This window comes from Halyomorpha halys, unplaced genomic scaffold, assembly GCF_000696795.3.
Source record: "Halyomorpha halys isolate HHAL.00 unplaced genomic scaffold, Hhal_1.1 Scaffold297.1, whole genome shotgun sequence".
Lineage (NCBI taxonomy): Eukaryota > Metazoa > Arthropoda > Insecta > Hemiptera > Pentatomidae > Halyomorpha > Halyomorpha halys.
This window is the reverse complement of record NW_027109687.1, coordinates 1299657-1320280: the sequence shown is the minus strand read 5'-3', so window position 1 is coordinate 1320280 and position 20624 is coordinate 1299657. Positions and strand designations below refer to the sequence as shown.

Below are 20624 nucleotides of genomic sequence, written 5' to 3'. Positions count from 1 at the left end.
GAGTTAGTCTAATAGAAACAGATATGCACTGCTTAGCCTTTTCAGTGAGGCAATGTAAGGCAGTGAGAGCAATCTTTGTTCTGACCGGCATTTCTTTTTTTCATATTTAGGTTTTGTTTATCATAATTTTTAATGCTGATGCACTTATTTTTAATTTCGTAGGTGTATATATTCCTTATGTGTAAAATATGAGGCACTCAGTTGTAAAACATGGTATCTGACATTCATTGTGAATTAAAGTTTTAGGGCTAATTTCATAGATTTTTGAAAGAATTTTTAGAAAATTTGTATTTTTAAAGGAATAATGTTGTTATTAAATTATGGTAAGTGATTCCAGGTTTTAGATAAAACTTTGTAATTAGCAAACGTTGAAACATTGTAAAAGTTTTCATTTTTTTCTGTAAACATGTTTAAAACCGAATCCTTCATATATACATACTTAAAATTTTATAATGGGAATGTATAATGTTTTTTGATCGTAAGATAATAAGGTTGGAACTTAATTAAACCCTCAGTGCCTAAGAAAATCTTCAAATATACATATAGTTTATTTCTGACATATTTTTTATAAATTTGATTTAAGCAACAAAATCTTATTAAATACCTGTCTAATATGTATCATATTAGTATTTTGTCATTTTTGTAAGTACGTGTTTGTAATCCCTGTTTTTAATCCCTTTTATGTTCAATAAAAATAATGTTGGAGCTAGTAACTATATTGAATGTGCATTAATCAACTTAATGAATTTCAACGTATATGATATATATAGAAAGAGGGTTTTAACTTGCAAATTTAACTTGGAATGGATTCTAATTATGGTTGTGTTTTTCACAAATTAGGAGTGATGCTGGTTTCAGGTTCATCATTTCCTCAATGCATATAAAATTCTTGTTTGAAGTTGTTCATTGTTGTTACAAATTTTATTTTGATAGTGTTATATATCATGTTTATTTGAATAGTGATCTGTTTAAATGTCTTAGAAAATACACTTTATCTTTAAAGAATCAAATATTTATAAGTTGTAAATTGCTGTTTATAAAATTAGTAAATTCATAAGATTTGAGAAATTTAAAAAGTTTTGTTCTATGTTAACCAACTTTTAATATCAATGAGATGAAGGGGGGCTGTGCTAGATTTTGTCTTGCTTCTTGCAAATCTATAATTGTTATAGTACTTCTTTCTATGTTTCTTGAAAAAAGATGGGTAGGCAAAGTTACTCTTATTAGGGAGGAGGTGACTGGATCTGCTTTTAATTTAATTATGACTTGACCTGCTATTAATTAATTTAGTGATATAATTAATTTTATGATGAAACAAAAAAAAATACTACAACATTACTTCAAGTTCAAAGTTGTGGTGATAGAGTGATTTTTTCCCCTGAAAATCGATCTACAAACATTCAACATTTGATGTTTAACTGGTTTAGCAGTATCAAAATACTTTTATCAAATATCAAAATGTTTTTTTTCACGATCTTGTTTACCTTCCCAAAGTTCAAATTTGAACTGAACCAACTACATAACCATCATTTGCTGATCAAACTTAGCTTTCTACTCTAAGTTACCAAATGTACAAAAAAGAAACTCACACTGAAATTAGAACCTCCTTTCTTGTAGTTCGTAAATTGGAGATAGAACATTTGGAAAACATCCATATTTGTGCAGTGAGGTAATTAGGAAATATTTGTCTACATAAGTAACATGATTTCATGTCTGTTATGTGTTAGGTATGTTCTGAAGAATGTATAAAATATTTATAAATTTGGTTTTGATGCATTGTATTATAAATTACAATCGCGTAGTGACAAAACATATTTTTCTCAAAAGATAGCTTGTTTTAACCTAATGTCTTTGATTAAAAGGAAAGGCTAGTGTTCCAATAAAGCACTGAAAATTTACAATGTTTTAGCCCATTTTGATTCCATTGCACAGAAAATATCCAAGGTTGTTCCGATCTTGCTGATTTGACTGTTTATGTAATTGAATAAGGGATGAAGGATTGGAATAAAGAATTATGAAAATAAAATTGCCTCAATTAGTTAATTAATTATGTCATTAATAAATTGATGTCTTTGTTATCTGCAGGATACCTTTAAACGCTGGGTTATTTTCTCGTGAAGTTTATTTGGAGGCAATAAAAAGAAGAGCAGCTGCAATGGATCAGCACACAGATGCTTCAACAGTCTGCTCACTTCAGTAGTTGCTTCTTTGGTAAAATCTATCTATCAACACTATTAAAATGTGTTTGTATATTTATTGGAATTTCATTGACTGTCATTTGGAAAAGTAATGATAGATTATTTATTTAATTTTTATAAAATCCTAATGAATAGGTTAGTTATATATGAAAACTGATCTTTCTTAGTTTTATGGAGATAAAACAAATATTATTATTAATAATAATGACGATTCAACTTTTAGCAATGGAATGAATTGTTTTCTACTGGAAAGTTGTGATTAAAAATTTTCTTCATTAAATTAAATTATTATTATATATGAAATTATATTACCAAATTACTTGCTAGTCAATCTTAGATTTGGTATAATTCTAATAGCAATTCATTATTAGTACTTAATTTCTACAAAACTTTACATTTTCATAAAATATACTTTACTAGTACCAAAGGTAAAGTGTATTTTTTTAAACATTATGAATCTGCATATAAACCATAATTTGTTTGTTATTTTGTGGCGAAATGGATTGTTAAATTTTATTATTGAATGAATATTTTAGGTTGATTACAATATATTTCAAAATTTGGTATATTCATTGTTTCTGATTAATTATGAAACTGTCTATTTACTATATAGTCATAAGACAATCATGTTATTATATTTCTATAGCCACAACTGATAAATTTGAGAAATATTTACAATTTGATTGATATTCGTTGTATAACTTTATTAACTTTGCTTATCAGTAATTAAAGACAAAAGATTTTAGAAGCATTCCAAAATTGTTGAAATTTTGTGGTTTTTAAAGGAAAAATTTTAAATGAAAGACAAATGTGTATTTAGTATATTATCAAGTTCTACTGATTTTTCAAATTGGTACTATTAATTTTTTTGTTTTTTTAATTTTCATACATAATTTAGTATTAATGACAGTGTGCCTTTAATGAATTAACATCTAATTATTGATGTAAATGATCCATTTAGCAATAATTTATCAAAGCTGTAGTAGAATGTTATCTTCCAATTAACTAGAAAATTAATTGGAAACTGTCTAACATAAATGAAAATAGGTTTATGATTCTGATGTCCAAATGAGTGATTATCTGGTCCATTCAAGATTTGATACTGCTTATTTTACTTCACTAGATACAAACTTAATTTATCCGTGTCACAGGGTATAAAGTTATATATCATTATTTTTGCTTACTGCAGAGGAAAAATTATCTTATTTAATTTTAATGAAATTAATTAAGTTGTAAAAATATAATACTATATTTGATAATTTGTCGGTAATATAGAAAAACAAAATACTTATATGGGTTCCTAAAACTAATTTAGATTAAAACAGATTTTTCATTATCAGCTAAGATTTCTATTAATATAATCTTTCCTTTCATGTAGCAATGTGTGTTACTTGGAGACTGTCTTTGTGGATTACTAGTTAGCATTTCTGGCTGTTAATTTTGGTGACTCAGATTAGTTTTCCGGCTTTGAATATCTAAGTTTATTTCTGGAATAGAAAACCATTCAATTGTCAACATTTTCCAGACATAAGCCAACTATCACAATATGGCAGTAAGCATTCAAAGAAGTTGTAGTACAGAAGATAATATAGTTTTATATAATATAACTAAATATATTATATACTTCTCCAGTAATATAGTTTTAGTTTAATGAAATTGACGTATTTGAAAAATAAAAAGTAAAGAATAGTTTAATACTGTAATTTAATGAATCTTTATAACAAAAAACTTTAAGATAAAAAAAAATCTGGTGTGGTTTGTGCATTCATTACACAACTTTTACTTAGCACCCTACTTAGAGTTTGAGTTATTCTTTGGTAGTTTCAGAACAGATATTGCTATATTGATCATTGAGGCAATGCTTTCCGGTACTAATTTCCAAATGATTTTTTCAGTTGACAATTTGACTAACTCCAATTTTAACAGTTTTCAGAAATGTATTTTTAACATTATTTCTCGTAGCATAATTTTGCAAAAGAATGCCAGAAATATAAAAATATACCTGTTTAATAAAATTTACATTCTGCATGATTGAATGATAAATTTTTATAGAGTCAATATTGAAAATACAAAGAATGATTTCATGGTGTTATTCTCGTGGATTGTTATTTCAACTGAAAACCTTATATGTAGGGTTAGTGAAATTATAAAACTAGCTTTCAAGTAAATATAATGACAAAAACATTGCGCATGCGCCCTCACCTTTATTTATTTCCACCTTTCCCTGCCTTATGAGCAATACAGGTGTGCACAGCAGTTTGATGTTACGTATCCATCATCAAACTACTGCTAATAAATCAATTTACAATTTTAATGATTCATGTAAAGTTTTCTTACAGTACAGGTTTCATTAGTTCAGTCTTCTGTGCCTCTTCCGTCCGCAGGCATTTCAGGGCCTGGTCTTCTTCTTTGACGTAGATTGAAGTGGCTTGGTCCAATGATTGTTTTCTTTCCGTTTACAAATTTGTATTATATACATATTTGTATTATATATAGATATTCAATAAATATATATATATATATATATATTTATTTATTTTTTGGCCATACAAACCAGCCTTCTCCACACCTGCCTATCTTGGGCTACTGCTTTCCAGTTTGCTGCATGCAGCTCTTTCACATCTTTGTTGATTCTGTCTATTCCATCTAGTTTTTGGCCTCCCTTGAGGTGCTCCCTCTTGTCTACTATGATGGCATACATTGTCCTGATGGATTGCTTCGAGCCATATGTTCCAACCATCATAACCTCCTTGCCTTCATATAATGAGATATTGACTGACCAGTCTCTATAAGCAGTTCACTGTAAGTTCTCCTCCTCCATGTGTTAAGGCTATGATCCCAGATTGCTCCTGTAATTGAACGGAGGACTTTCCGTTAAAGTCTCTTGATTCTGCTTTCCAGGGCACCTGTTAGAGCTTAGGTCTGACAGCCATATATCAAAGCTTGGTCCAACAAAGAGTCTGTCCATGCTTATTATACACTGGTCTATCTCAGTCTGTTGATTATTTATCGATGTTATTGTGGAGCCTATGGTATTTGAAACTGAACTCTCTACTTTCGGAAAGGATCAACTCATTCTATCCATATATTGTTTATAATGGTGGAAGTTTTTTTGCTTGAAAAACCACATATGACAGAAAATATATTATAAAATTAGTTTTGTGCATAGACCTTTACAAATCACAATGGTCTTTCAATCATTCCTAAAAAAAATTCAGATTGGATATAAGTGGATTGTAAACCTCTTGCTTAATATAGAATAGTTATAGATTACTTGGAAGCAATTGGTAACATATTTAGTATTACTAACTACCTTAGAGTTAATTTTAAAATAAATTTATCCCTGACTGATTCTTGTTGTTTATGAATTTTTACAAGCTCTCCAGTTATTGAGAAATAGAAATTTTACCACATGAGGTTGGTATACATTCAAAATATTAACAACTTTACTCAGAGCATTAATAAACTGTGTTGTCATATAGTGTATATTATGTGTAATCACATAATAGGTTTTATAGGGTCTAATTCTTATATATTTAACCCTTATATAGGGTTTTTATATTAATAAAATGTCATATAACGTCATGTAAATACAGTTGCACCTTTCTAGTGTATGTGTGTTGAGCTTTAGTGTATAGAAAAGCTGTAATTTCTCATGATTGCCATACATACTTATGCAGGTTATAGTAAATATGATTGCGGCTAACACATTTTTATTTAAGGATTTATTTAAAATTGTATAAATGATGCATTTAGATGAAGTTTTATATATATATAAAATAGTAAAAGTACATATGCGGTATGTAAGCATGTACATATTAGGGAATAAGTTATATTTTTTCTTCTTAGCTTCTAATGCCTTTTTTAATATATCAACAGTATACCTTTGAATCCATTGAGTGCTTTTGACAGTTTTCATGAGATAAAAAACTTCAACCCTTCTGTAGCCTTCTAAACTTTCTGATTATCACAACTAGTTCTGGATAAGTGATAATGTAAAAATGATACTCTCCATTCTGACAGAACCTTTGTTTTGTTTTAGAGATTTCAATAAAAATTGAACTTTGTATTAAACCTAAAACATTTTCTGTATCAAATAATATTTATTTTTTTACTAAAAGTCAAAATAATTGTATTTTCAACCACTGATGAAAATAGTGAAGCATAGCCTTGTCCATCCACATATGCTCGCTTTATTACTAATAATTTAACCCTTTTGAATATTTTTGAAAAACTAATTTTTTTTTTTTTTTCATATTTCTTCTAGTAGTGACATATTATATTTCCTACAGCTTTGATAAATTTATTTTAGAAAATTGTTAAGTATAAAATCAATTCGAACATTATAGTCTTTCTACATGAATTTGGAATCATTTGAGAATTACTGCCTTGTGATAAGTTACATCTTATTTACTATTTCTTGTCTGTGATTTTAAAAACTATCTTGTGATGAAATTTTCTTACTTAAAAACGTATTCCATTGTATTGTGATTCAATGAATTTTATAAAGAAAAAATATGTTTTTAATTTATTTTTTGTTTTACTTTTGTTGCCAACTTTTTATTTTAAGTATAGTGGAACATTTTATGATTAATTTAATATTTAATGTGTTTTGTTCTTTTTTACATTGAATTCCATAATTTTTCTTGTTATTGTTAATTTATTGTCTTTTATTGTTACTTGTTCGTGATTATTTTATTATACCATAACAATACTTCATCTCAGGTCAATATCTAACTAGTTTCTTGGACCAATCAATGTAGGATTTAGAAAACTACTCTAAGCATTTAAACATGGACCAATCATTTATCTAAAATACAACAAAATTTTAAACTAAATCATTTTTGTTGTATTGGTAGAAGGGTTTAGTTATCATTGTAACAATACAAGTTGAAAAGTATTGTACTTAAATTATAGATAAATGAAACTTAAAACCTGGTCCATTAGTAACTATTAAGGTGGTGGGCCACTAGGCCATACAGTACAGAAGCAAAGTACATTGCAGAAAGTTATTAAAATTATGTGCAAAGCATTTGCTGTTTTCCTGTGAAATACTATTTTTCCAAAACTATATTTAGTAAAACAATCTAATTTGGTTTGTTTTCTAAAATATATCTTTCGAAAATTATTTCCTTCTGCATATTGCACTTTGCTGCTGTTCTATTATAGTGAAATTGAACACTCATTTTAATTTATGTCAATGCTTCATGATTAATTAAATTATGAAATATTTTACATTTAATTTAGTTTTTTTTAACTTGATTCATTTTAAATGCAATGTGAAATAACAATTTTAGAAAGGACAAATTGATTTCACTCATAAATATTCTTGCTATATCGTATAATATAATTGTAGGATTGTCTACACTTTACCAAAGTAAAAACTTTTACTACAAAAAATAATTTATTTATTTCAATATTCACTATTTTTGGTTGTGTGTTATTCTTAATACTAAAATTAGAATTTCATTTATTTTAACACGTTGTTGGGGACATAAAAATATGCATTATAAATTAACTACATGCTCTATTCACTGTTTATACTGTTAGTAGAGCAGGTCATACGCATTTTTACACTCCAATAACAGTGTGTTAAGTTTGTATTGTAACTTTTTTCAATAAGCCCAAGAATCAAATATTTCATTTGTCTTTACAGTTACAGTATTTTCTTATTTAGTTCCTTGCATTTTCTTACAGTTGTGAGAATATTGTTCAATGATAAATCTTTATTTTATTTACCATGATACTCTGAAAAACTGTATTTCAAATAATTTTATCTTACTTATTAATTTTCTGCTTTAGTTATATTTTTAATTTTATTCATGTTTCTTTTACACGTGCCTTCTGAAAACGTTGAATATTTAATTTTTCTATATTTAGGCAAGTGCATACTTCCATAAATTCAACTAGAAACTTCTCAAGTGTATATTTATATGTGTGTAAATGTGTTTTACAATGCTTAGTAATTTAAATAATCACTGCCGAATAAGGGCTTATTTTGGTCTTCCACCAAATATAATCATAGTTAATATATTGTGGTTGTAAGAGTTGAAATTTTTTAATCAGGGACCGAAACAAACTGTAAACTTCTGTTGTGAAAATAATGAATGGTATTTAATGAAATATATTTTGATCAAGTACAAGTTTTAACAAAAAAGTAAATTATTTATAAAATTTTACTTCAAAAAAATAATTAACAATAAAACACTTTAACTGTTACCCATTTATTCACAATGAGATGCATCACGTACACTGTTTTCTTTTTCTATGAGCCATGGTTTAAGAACTAAAAATTTAAAGTTAAATCTGAAATAAGGTAGCATTATGGAAAAAAATAATAAATCTTAATAAATTGCTGTTTGCTATAATAGTCATTCCAAGATTGATCTTTACTTTAAAGTCATTGGAATCATTTCCAATCTACGCTCATTTCATTTTGCCACAATGAAATTTAAAACCTTAAGAATTGTTAATAAGATCAAAAGCTTCAATTAAATCAGCTAAAACTTTTAAAATAAACAATTTTTATGACTTTAAATAAACTACTTACTTGTATAAGATAAATTTAAAAAATAAAAAATACTGTTTCGGTTCCTGTCACTAAAGCATTAAATTAGCATAACCCAAAATGAAATTAATTAATATTTCCTTTATTTGTATCTGTATCTTTTAGTTAATTTTATAAGGAACAGAGTTAATTTTAATGAAGTAGTAGAGTATGCTATTATGAAGTATATTTTGTTTGTGTTGACTGTATCATTTTCAAATACATTTTTTAAATAGAATAAACATTATTCTCCTATTGTAATGAAAGTAATTCATAATCAACATCTAAAATGAAAATATATTATTTTATATTAATATATTGCTTATAACTATTATAATTTTCACCTAGTCATATTTCATTATTATTTCTGGGGCAGCAGTGCAATTAGTTTGAATATTATTAAGAAGAAGCGTGATATTTATTTCTTATTTTGGAGGCTTGTAAAGAAACTATGAACTTAATATTTTAAAAAAATAGAATATAATCTGTTTCCTCCTATGATTCACTTTCTTATTTCATGCCAAACCTTGTTTTCAGTGTAGATGTTAGCTCCAAGGTTGGTAAAATTTGTATGTTTGGTTTAATACCAACGGTTCAGTTCAGGTTTTTTTATTCTTATTTTTATTGCTGCTTTGCTTATACCCTTGATTTTATTTATCACAGAACTTTTGTTTCTAACACTAAAAGCCACACTAACAGAGTAGTGAAGCTAGGAAATATATCAGGAGTGATAAAGCATCTCCCTGTCTCACACCAAATTCCAATCATAAAAGCTCTGATTACATTCCTAAAATCCTGAAATCTTGTACATTCATCAATTAACCTCATGTTTTAATTTTTTTTTCTCTGAAATTATCCTATTTCCTTGTTTTATATCCACATATTGAAAAAAAAAAAGTGTATCATAATTTTTTTTTTCACTTTCTTCAGGCATTGACAAAGGTGGCAGGCTTTATATCATCACTCACGGTTCATCTACCTCACGGTTTCATCCCTTCTTTGCTAATAGTCCACTGCATTTCTTTTAAAATACCTTCCTCTTGCTCATTTAATTCAACTAGTGCTTCCTTCTTGCTTAAGTTTTGAAATTAAAAACTTCGTTTTTATTTGTTGATTTGGTTATGAAATGTAAAAAGTTTATAACTGTGAATATGTGTTAAATACTGTAGTCGTGAAATTATTATACTGTATTCAAGTTTAAAATGTAAAGATCATTTTTCACAATAATTATCCATATTAAACATAGTGATGTTTTAGAAAATGGATGACTAAACATGCTTTATTGCACTACTGGACACAGTGGTATAAAAACTTTGTGAGTGTTAGATGGTTGTAATCCTTTCTAGTAAATTAAGTTATTATTGTTTCATTGCATTGTGGCAGCAATGCTTGTTTCAAATTTCATGGCCTTAATTCATTCTGAAGAGGTTGGAAATCATAAAAATATTATTGTCTTTAGAATAAGCCTAGATGAATGACAAATCTCTATCTTTATATAAACAAATATATTAAGGCATTAAGATGCCATTCGCCTTTGTCTGTGATTGAATCAATACTTTTAGCAATATCATTCTTCTTAATAATGATAATAATTATGTTATAAGTGTGATTGTATGGAATGTGTATTTTTTTTTTTAATCAAAGACAAATTTTTATGTAGTTCATCAATTTAATAATGTTAATAGATATCTATGAATTGAAAACATGTAAAAAATAAATTATAAGCTGGTCATTTTATGCTGTGTACAAAATTATCATTATTGATCATGTCAAATATATTTTCCAATCTCTTTTATTTTTGTTTGTTTTGTTTTTATTAGCCCAACCTATCATTTACTTAAATGTACCATCAAATAAATTGTTTCATAATTATATAAGCTTTTTTTTTTTTTTTTACAGACAAGTATAATAATGAGCATTACATTTACCTATTATAAAAAAAAAAAAAAAAATGAGAATAACTATGGATTCAGTTCTGCTGCATGAATTTTGATTCTCTTTTAGAGAGTTTTATTTCTTAAGTTATGTTTAATAGCTAATTTGTTTTAAAAAAAAGAAAAGTAAAATGCCTCTCACTTTAATGCATCTTAAGGGTTAGTATTTAGCATTTCATTATCGTTTTATTGTTATTGTTAACCTTGTAGTATTAATCAAACAGGCGTTAAAAGGTATCTGTCAAGATATTCAGAAAACAAGCATATAATCAGTTTTATTATCCTATTTTTCCAATGTTCTAATCTTTTTTAAACCAATCTCTATTAGCGCTAATTATAATTCTTTAAGAACTTATATTATTATTGAATTTTTATTAAATTAAGGACTGGTCTTATTCTATCTGTATGTTCCTTTGTAAAATTGCTTCAGTTTTTCTTTTATTTTCTATCACTTTTACTTGAAATCACACCCATAGTAATAAAAAGTAACATAACACAGACACTATTTATATAAACCTTAAGGTTTCCTTTTTCTATTTTTTTTTTTTTTCTGTTGAACTGACAATTTATTTTTATTACTACCCTCTGAAATTTACAAGTTAATAACCTTTATTCTAAAAGAGACAAAGATTATCAATCTGAATTCTAGAAAAAGCCTACAACCAATTAATTATCACGTTTCAGATCTTGGGGAATTTTTTTAAAATCCAATATGTAAAAAAAAATTAATGATGTGTTTAAAAAAAAGCTATCAAGAATTTATTTTTTCTGAAACTATTAGATTTTAATGAGAATTCCAGAAGCTTGATAGTTGGAAGTAGTCTTATTTTGACCATTAAAGAGTTAAAGGTAAATATATGTTGAGACTTTCCAAAATGTATGCTAGCATGAATGTTTATTTGAGATAAAATTTACAGACTGATTTTTCATAGACTTAATATTAAACAAAGGTTCTAAAACATCCTTATTTAATCCATTTTCCACAAAATTACAAATAACACCTAGTTTACTTATATCTCTAATATTTCTCAAGTCATCATCAAAGAACATCATGTCTTCATATTTGATGTTTGTTTTCTCAGATAATCTGAAAGCAATATTAAAATTACTGAAACAATTTTTTTTTATATTTCCCACCTCCCCTCTAGAGTTTATTAGCATATTCATATAGACTATAAGTTCTTGAATTGTCCAATTAAGGAAATTTGTATTATGTATAAATGTAATTTTTTTTTTTTTTAACCTGGTCATTTCTGACATACAGGAGGTTGGAGGGGGGGGAAGGAGAAATAATTATAAATAGGTAACCACCTTATCCAAACCAGAGGGTTCATTCCCGCTGGCCACCACCAAATAAAAAGTTAACTTGCCTAGGCTGGATGCTGTAGACCCGAGATTATTAAAGTGATACCTCCACTCCCATAGCCATAGACGGCCTGTGAACACATGAAATGTCGGATATTTTTACATGCAAATATTTCTCTTCCTGTTTTCGTCCTGCTTTTGTTTTTGGCATAACCTTGTTTATAGTCATACTGTCCATTGCGAGTCACATTTCAACAAAGGTGATTTTCTCATAAGTGTTCCTTTATGTTACTCGTTTTCAATGTTGTGCCAAAATGAATTCCTTCCACTGATATTCGTTTAATTTTTTGGTTTGAGTATAAACTTGGTAATAATGCTGCAAAAACTGCATATAAATCAGGCGTTTGGGGAGAATACTGTTAAAGAAAGAAAATTGCAGTGTTGTTTTGAAAAATTTCGGTCTGGTGATTTATCTCTACAAAACGAACCGCGAAGAAGACCAAAAACGATGACCACACGGCCAAAACAGCCGCATACATCGCACAGAACAATTGTGAAATTGAAATATGAAGTTTTGCAGCACCTAGCCTCTACACCGGATCTATCCACAACCGACTTTCATTTAAACATTTGTATCTGTTTTTATGGGCTAAACAGTATAAAAATGAAGACAGCCTGAAAAATTCAATATCTGAATTTATTGATTCTAAAGATCAACATTTCTTTGAAACAGGCATCTATGCTTTGAAGTCCTGTTGGGAAAAGTGTATTGAAGCGAATGAAACATATTTTGATTAAATAAATAGCAGTGATTTTCTCCCATCTTCATCCTTAAATAACACAACTAATGATATTTCTATAACAGAAATAAAATTATGTGTGTCCACCCACAGAACTTTCTTTACTACTTTACCTGTTAAGACCAATACGATTCCTTGTAGTGTCTTCACTAATATTGGTCCCATAAATATTTTATCTGTTTATTTTTTAATGTATATCATTGGACAATTTAATTATCCTTCAAAGAAACATTTGGAATGTTCTGGGAGTAGTGTAGAATAAAAAAATTAATATACTTAAAGTTATACTGACCATTTGCTAATATTTGTACAATTTAAACAATTTTTTTTTTTTATGTCTTAGATAATTTGGTTTCCTTTTAAATGCCTGTATGAAAATGTCATTTTCCTTTACTTTTCTTGGAGACTTATGCTATGTATGAAAAGTTAAAGGGTTTTAAGTAGAAACCTCTAAGCAAGTTTCGTCAAAATTGTTAAAACTATTTTAGTCCTACAGTTAGAGAAAAACATGTTTTTTGGCTGTTGCCAAATATTGCACTCGGGATGCTTGATTTGATCACAGGCACCAGGAGTTCAAACCCTGCATGTCTAAAAAAAGAAGTAACATAATAGAAACTCTTTTCTTACCTGCAAAAGTGAAGAGTTTTCTCTGTGGGATATATTTCCAAATGATCGAAGTATCCATTTAAATTAAACAAGTTTAGCAATTGGTAGGCACCACTGATATCAGTTATTCTTGATGCAATGGATAAAGGGAACCCATATTTTTTAAGTGAATTCAATACATTTAAAACATCTGGATAGAGTTTTACAATTTTACTTTTTTCATCAGTAATACTTTCATCCCTAAAGAAAAACAACAACATTATTCTGAAATGTATTGGTAAAACTGCATATAAAAATCTGGTGCAGTGTGCGCATCATATAACTTTCACTTATTACCCTACATGTCTCCTTAAGATTTTTTTAGATTGATGGGCTTGTGTTGAAGTTATTGCTATTTTTGTGATTTTCAAAAAATAATATCAGGGATTAAAGACCAGGGATGGAGAAAATAATGAACAAAATTTTTTTATTTTTCTTCCTTTAAAACTGTGTATTTCTTAGTTTTATGAGGTGGGAATAAAAAAAAATTTGTTCTTGCCAAGAATATAACAGTTTAACAAAAGATAACGAAGCAGTAATGCAATTGGGAAAGATCGGGTGGTTTTGACTTTTCACTTTTGAATCAAGTGAATTTTTGTTCTCCTTTAGTTTTTCATAATTCTTTGATACTTAGTATTTATCCATTGTTTATAATTGCTTGCAATGATAACTGTTTTACATATAAACAATATTTAATTACTTTAGAGAAAGATTTTTGAAAAATCAGCATTTAAACCCTGCCAGACTATTTCAATGAGGATAAGAACTATCTGATATTAGCTGATAAAAACCAGCTGATAAGAACTATCAGAAAAGAACACTTCATTGTACTATGATACACTGAGTTTGATCAAAATCGCTAGATGTTTTTGAGAAAATAAAAAAAAATTGAAAAATGGCTTCTATAAAGTGGCACTTCCAGTCAGTTGATTTCATCAAGAAAGTTACTGTCACATCCTAGGCCTACACCTGCCTTAAATATGAAGTTTCATATGACTTTTTAGTCTTTTGCTAGGCTGTTTACTCAGACCATTTTGTGAGACTCAGTTATTCGGACCCAGGGGACTACATAAGGTGTAATTCCATCAAGAACTTGAATTCAAAATTTTGTTTATTTTTCAATAGCAATGCTTTTTCTTACCATATATATGTAAGCAAATAAAAAAGCTAACAACTCAAAAGTGAAATCATACTCACTTTTTATGAAATGGAGGATTACATTTGTCAACCTGTACATCCCAAAGAGTTAAATCTGTAAGAAAAAAATTAAATAAATAATGAAAAAATAAGTATAATTTTTGACATATAAATAAACACACAAACACATATGAATGTAATAAAATAAAATAAATTATTTTGATGTTCAAATTAAAAAAATATTAATTATGTTTAAACTCTTTGTTAATTATTTCTCAATATTGGAACACAATATGCTTCCTACATAATAATTATACTTTAGAATATAACATAACATAATTTAATAATTATTATGTGTTAATTATAAAACCTTATTAGTTTGTAGTAGTTTATTTTTTTTTTTTTAAAACAAAACATAATAAATTATTTTGTTATAAGCAAAAATTATTATAATTTTTTTTCTGGCCTAGAGCATGTTTCTTTTCTATTTTTTTTTTTCATCTTTAAGAAAGAACCTTTAGGCCAGAATTTCTATGAACTCTGTATTGTCATTCACACATAGACCTTAACTAGAATTTTTTCCATGGGATAAGCGTAATTTTCCCATCCTTTCATTAACTCCTCTCTCTCCCCTTTCAATCAAAAACAACAATTTTCTAATATAAAAATATATATAAGTAATATAAATTTTGCATTAGACAACATCTCCCATTATCATATTTTACTAACTGAATTAAGGTTAAAACAATCAAAAAGCAGAAACAACAATTTTTTACTTGATCTATAAACAAAAGTTGTTAGGCTCCTCATTTGCCATTCTTCATACTGTCAAAGAAGTGGGTTCAGAGGTATAAACATAATATATTCATTACTGAGAGAGGTGTGGAGAGTCAATAAATATTTTATAATTTCCATACATAGTCAGAATGCAAAAGAACTCTTAATTTTTATTAATCATTAATTATTAATAATGTAATGACTATACAGACCGTAATATTTACTAATGAAATAGTCATTCATTTTTCTGACTGAAGTAGTCAGGCAGTCAGGATATATTTCCAAATGACCAAAGTATCCTTTAAAATAAAACAAGTTAAGGAACTGGCAGACACCACTGATATTAGTTATTCTTGATGCAATAGATATAGGAAACACATGTTTTAAGTGAATTATATTATATTATGTAGATGGCCGTCATTCTCCATAACCAAGTAAATATGATATTTATTTTTTTCATTCTTAATTTTAATATTAATACTTTCCCTGTATACTATTATATACAGTTTCAATATTACACTTTGCGTTTTCTTCAAAAACTCCTTGTGTTCCTGTATTACGTTATCTTCTTACTTTTTTTCAATTCCATCTAATCATTATGGTTATTTTGTTTTTTTTAAAATCAATCATTACGGTTGCTTTTTTTCTTTTTAAGGCCTGAAATGTTGGCCAAAACAGTACAATTACATAAGTTTTTGCATACTTAAGTTCTTCACTAACCGCACCCCTAATCATTTTCTTGTACATCTGGTACTTATACTAACCATCAAATAGTCCAAACCTAAATCCTTTACAAGTTGAGTTTTCAAGATGAATAAGGCTACTCTTAACTTGTAGATGTGTTTGGTTTATAATTAATAAATTTAAATCCACAAATAATAATATGAGAAATAAAAGAAGGGTGGTCACTTTTACTTTTCAGTGGATATGATATGTAAATAATAGATTTCATGAAACATCTATATTCCGAAATCTTAAAGAAGGGTATACCTAATGCCCTACTTTTTTACTTATGTGGATGGGTTGCAGAACATTCTCTTAACCATCTGTTGCTGAACAAACTTATAATTATGAATAATTTTAACTGCTTTGTGCCAAGTATTCATTTTAGGGTTGAGTGGAATGATGAAGAGTTAATTTAAACCACAGTTTCACCATACATCTATCGACAATTGTATGAGTCAAGCTAGAATATAATCGTGTTGGTTTATCAATGAAATCCAATGAGTGCTATTTCTATTAGGCCAATTAGTTTCCACAAGTATTGTACTATTTTCAGGAAAAGTGAATCCTTGAAACTAGAACTCATTAATTACTAAATAATAATTAATAAACAGTAAATATAAATGTCAACAACGTTAAGTGGGATGAACATAGAAAAATAGTGCAAAAAAATGGCTTTTCAATTATGTACCATACTATTTTTTGTATTTGTTTTATACAGCCTAAAACAGGAGTACTCAACTTTCTTCTTCTAGGATGCACATGCCTGCCCGCTGCATTTTATTTCATAGTCAATTGGTAGTTGGAATGTTAATACATGTGTAGCCAGAGGAAGTCCAAGGGGTCTGGACCACTCTTCTCGATATTTTCACTTATTCTAATTTATAAATAAAAACAAAATAAACATATTTTGTATAACTTCATAAACTGCTAGTGATTTATTTAATGATAGCAATAAATTGCTAGAGACTCTTTGCAGCAGGCAGAGGCGAATGAAAGAAAACATCAGCGGAAGCCATGACTCTCTAGGGACTGCAGAACCCAAAAATGAATGAGTGAAATTTTTCTAATATTGATTTTTTTTTCTTTTTCTCTTCAGTTTCTTGTTCATTTTTATTTGTTTGCTAAAGCTTTAATTGTTAAATCTTTCATTAAATTGGTTTTCTCATTATTATTTTTTATTTCAGTATTCACTGTAAAATTTACAATGCATACACATATGCATAAACAAAAAACACAACAAATATGTTATCCTTCCATAAGAACACTCAGAAAGGGAACAACCAATAAAAAATGCACATATATCAATTTAGAATTTAAACCAAAGATGAATTTAAAATAGAGTTATAATTTTAATATTAATTTGTGTAAATAGACATAAGTATAGATAACTCTTGGCAGAATCTGCTCGCTAAGGAGTGAATCCCTCTGGAATGTGAATTATAAGAATATATTTAATAATACACATGGACAAACAGGTACCCACTTTTGAGGCCGTTTGTAGCCAAGGGAGTTAAAGAGCCAATTGGCATGTGACTGGAGAGACACAGGTTCAACTTTTATTTCTGTGGCAGTCCCATGAAATGAAAACTTGACCAGGGTGGTACCTTGTAGAGGGCTGATAATCTGCATGTAGTATATACCTGAAAGAAATTTCGCCTCCGAAAATGGACCAAGGCTAAAACTCTATGCCTTGCAGCAACATATAGGTGGAGAATAATATAGATAACATATAATTGAAATTTAAACAATAAATCAGGGAAGGTGAAGAAAATGGATACAAATAGCCTAAACTGGAAATTTTTTTCTTTCATATTCAATATCCATTAAAAACAAAATCAATTTGTCAGAAATAAAGTAAAAAAAAGAAGTTCTTTAAGGCTCTCTTTATTTAATGGAACAGTCAATATATTTTAATACAAATTAGATTTGTTTTTTATCAATTTACATTAGTATTATATGATTAATAATTTATAAATTGGCACTCTATAAGCAACTCGACATACTCTCAGAAACTTTGTTGATTAAATGATATACAATTTAAAACAAAACCACTGTCATTGACATGATTTATGTATCATCATCACTGGTATCTAGGGGTGATAATAACAAGAAAAATAGACTTATGACTAAAGTAAACATGTTTACTTTAAATGTTTTTACATTTAAATTTCCAATGGAACACTAATAATCACATCCAAAAGAGAAAAACAAAGAAACATAATACTTGAGTACAAATATAACAAATTTTGATAATTTATAAATAAATTTCCCAATTTAATTTATTAAATATTGAGTTTAGCATATCCACAGATTTTTGGTTGAATGATAACCAAGAATAATTTCTTTTTTAATAATTAAAACTACATAAATTAGAATATAATCGGACTTAAAAATTATTAACACTCCTTTGGGCACAATAGATCAATGAAATCAGGCAGTCAAAAACTTAACCTGATATTACGCATATTTTTAGGAAAATTGCTGGAACTTCCAAGTAGCATCCTGGTCCTCAAACCCTATTTAGGTGTAGTTCCAGTGATCATCTCAATGTATTCCTTAATCTTATACAGGGGGAACAAGATCCGATTAAAATGTTATTAAAGTAGATTATCTTTTTCAAAATATTTATTATTTATTGCCACGTTAGAAGGGAAAGTGGGAGGTTTGATTTTTTGCTGAGAACACACAAACAGAATGAATAAGTGAAAAATGCAGTACTTCAATTTTAAAATTTTTCAAGAAGCTGTAGAAACTAAGTAATAATTATTTTGATTCACATTGTAAAAAAAATTATTTTCTAATCAGTTAGTTGTATTATACATATTTTTTGCCTTATAAGTTATTTTATATTTCTTGAATTGTTTAATTCTTTATTTTATTTTTTGTTTATTGTAATCTAATATTTATTTATTTTGGATTTTTTTTACTTTCACTATGGAATATAAAGTAAGAGAAAGAATTGCTATTGTAAAAGATTTGGAATTCCAATTTTTTATGGAAATACCCTTTTTGAGGTCCCCTGAGTCCAAATAACCTCAAAAATTCTTACAAAATGGTCTCAGGTACTCATTTTTTCAAGTCTAAAAATTAAAATATGAAAAATGCTCTGGACATCAAATTGATACTTTCACATGCCTATAAATGGAATATAATATAAGTGTAAATATTCCGGTCATGAAAATATTGAATTATAGTTTTAGACGAGAATACACGTTTTGAGGTCCCTTGTGTCCAAATTTACTAAGTATTGTAAAAAGGACTGGAAATTTTTGGAAAATCTCAGAAATAGAGATACCTTCAACACGAGCCCACCAATCTACACAAAACTTGGGGGAGACGTGTGTAAGTGGTGTTATGCGCACTGCACCAGATTTTTTGTTATTTCCCGTTCTTTCTTGGTGTTTTTATTTTTGCATAGTAAAAATAAACATATTCTGTTTTTCTTTATATAACAAAAATTAAATGATTTATTTATGTTCTAATCTAGCAAAAACCTAAATCCATGTCTTAATGAAACTTAGTTTTTTAGTAACTTATTTCATTATAATGAAATTGTTCCAAAAATGTGATCATCTGATCTCCAAAACACATAGCATCTAAGGGTAAAAATAAATAAAATATTAATGGTATTTTAATATGCCTTATGAAGTGTTAATAACTATAGTGAGTTTTATCACAATTATTTCATTTTTAATGCAGTATACAATTCCAATAAATTTCTTTAAAACCAACCATTTATAAAAAAATGAAAAATATTTTGTGCGAAAATAACTTATACAAAAATTAAATTTAAAAACAACAATATCAAAGGAACTACAATTATAATAAACATAAAATATCACAAATAAAATAATATTTTAAATTAAAGAAGATAATAGTCAGATGATAATGCATCATTTATGTTTTTCTGCAAACTGCCTAAGACCTTCATTTAATAACTGCAATGTCATTCCATTTTCGACTAATATGCAAGTAACATTTAATTTGCTCAGATCTATGATATTACGATGCTCATCATCAAAAAATAACATATCCTCATATTTAACATTTGATAGTTCATGAAACCTGGAATAATCTATGATTAGTCATTTTCAAATTCTCGGTTAATAAACATAATATCAATAATATTTAACCAACAAGATTAACAATGCGTGCTTATACCCTTAAAACCTTTGAACATAAAATTAAGTTCTTGTACCCCTAAACAAATGTTTTTAAATTTTGTGAATCAGTACATTTACATCATGTAAAATATATTGAATTTTAAAAAAAAATAAATACAAACATTTACAAATGAAAAAAATAAATAAGTATTAGTTATTCATAATCAAATCACTTCATTGACATAGTGTTGGCTAGTTTTTCGGACGAAAGGTCATTAACAATTCCTTTCATAAAATGTTTAAAAATTATATTCACATTCTCTGAAGTGAGTTCTTTTGCCCCAGGGTTGTATTCAACATTATTAATATAATAGTGTAATTATATTAATGATTATACTTATAAGTTGTGTTTGAAATCGATCAGAATTGATTACGAAATTACTCAAAAGATC

The 20624-nt window shown here is 27.5% G+C and overlaps 2 protein-coding genes across 4 annotated transcripts in view; one reads left to right on the top strand and one right to left on the bottom strand.

The window, feature by feature from the left end:
* The window catches only part of INPP5E (Inositol-3-phosphate synthase), a 28004-nt gene extending 17464 nt beyond the window's left edge, over positions 1-10540 (top strand). Inside the window, exons 7-8 of the mRNA XM_014420871.2 lie at positions 2086-2211; positions 9676-10540. Coding sequence (XP_014276357.1) covers positions 2086-2200 — 115 coding nt within the window. The 3' untranslated portion in view covers positions 2201-2211; positions 9676-10540. The remainder of the gene's footprint in view (positions 1-2085; positions 2212-9675) is intronic.
* A 1017-nt stretch (positions 10541-11557) lies between these two features.
* LOC106680871 (magnesium-dependent phosphatase 1) overlaps positions 11558-20624 on the bottom strand; it is a 10956-nt gene continuing 1889 nt past the window's right edge. Inside the window, exons 2-4 of one of the 3 annotated variants that reach the window (XM_067047854.1) lie at positions 14627-14681; positions 13412-13630; positions 11558-11766 (exon numbers count right to left, since the gene is read on the bottom strand). In XM_067047854.1, coding sequence (XP_066903955.1) covers positions 11562-11766; positions 13412-13630; positions 14627-14681 — 479 coding nt within the window. In that variant the 3' untranslated portion in view covers positions 11558-11561. The other 2 variants (XM_067047855.1, XM_014420862.3) reach the window with 2 other exon arrangements.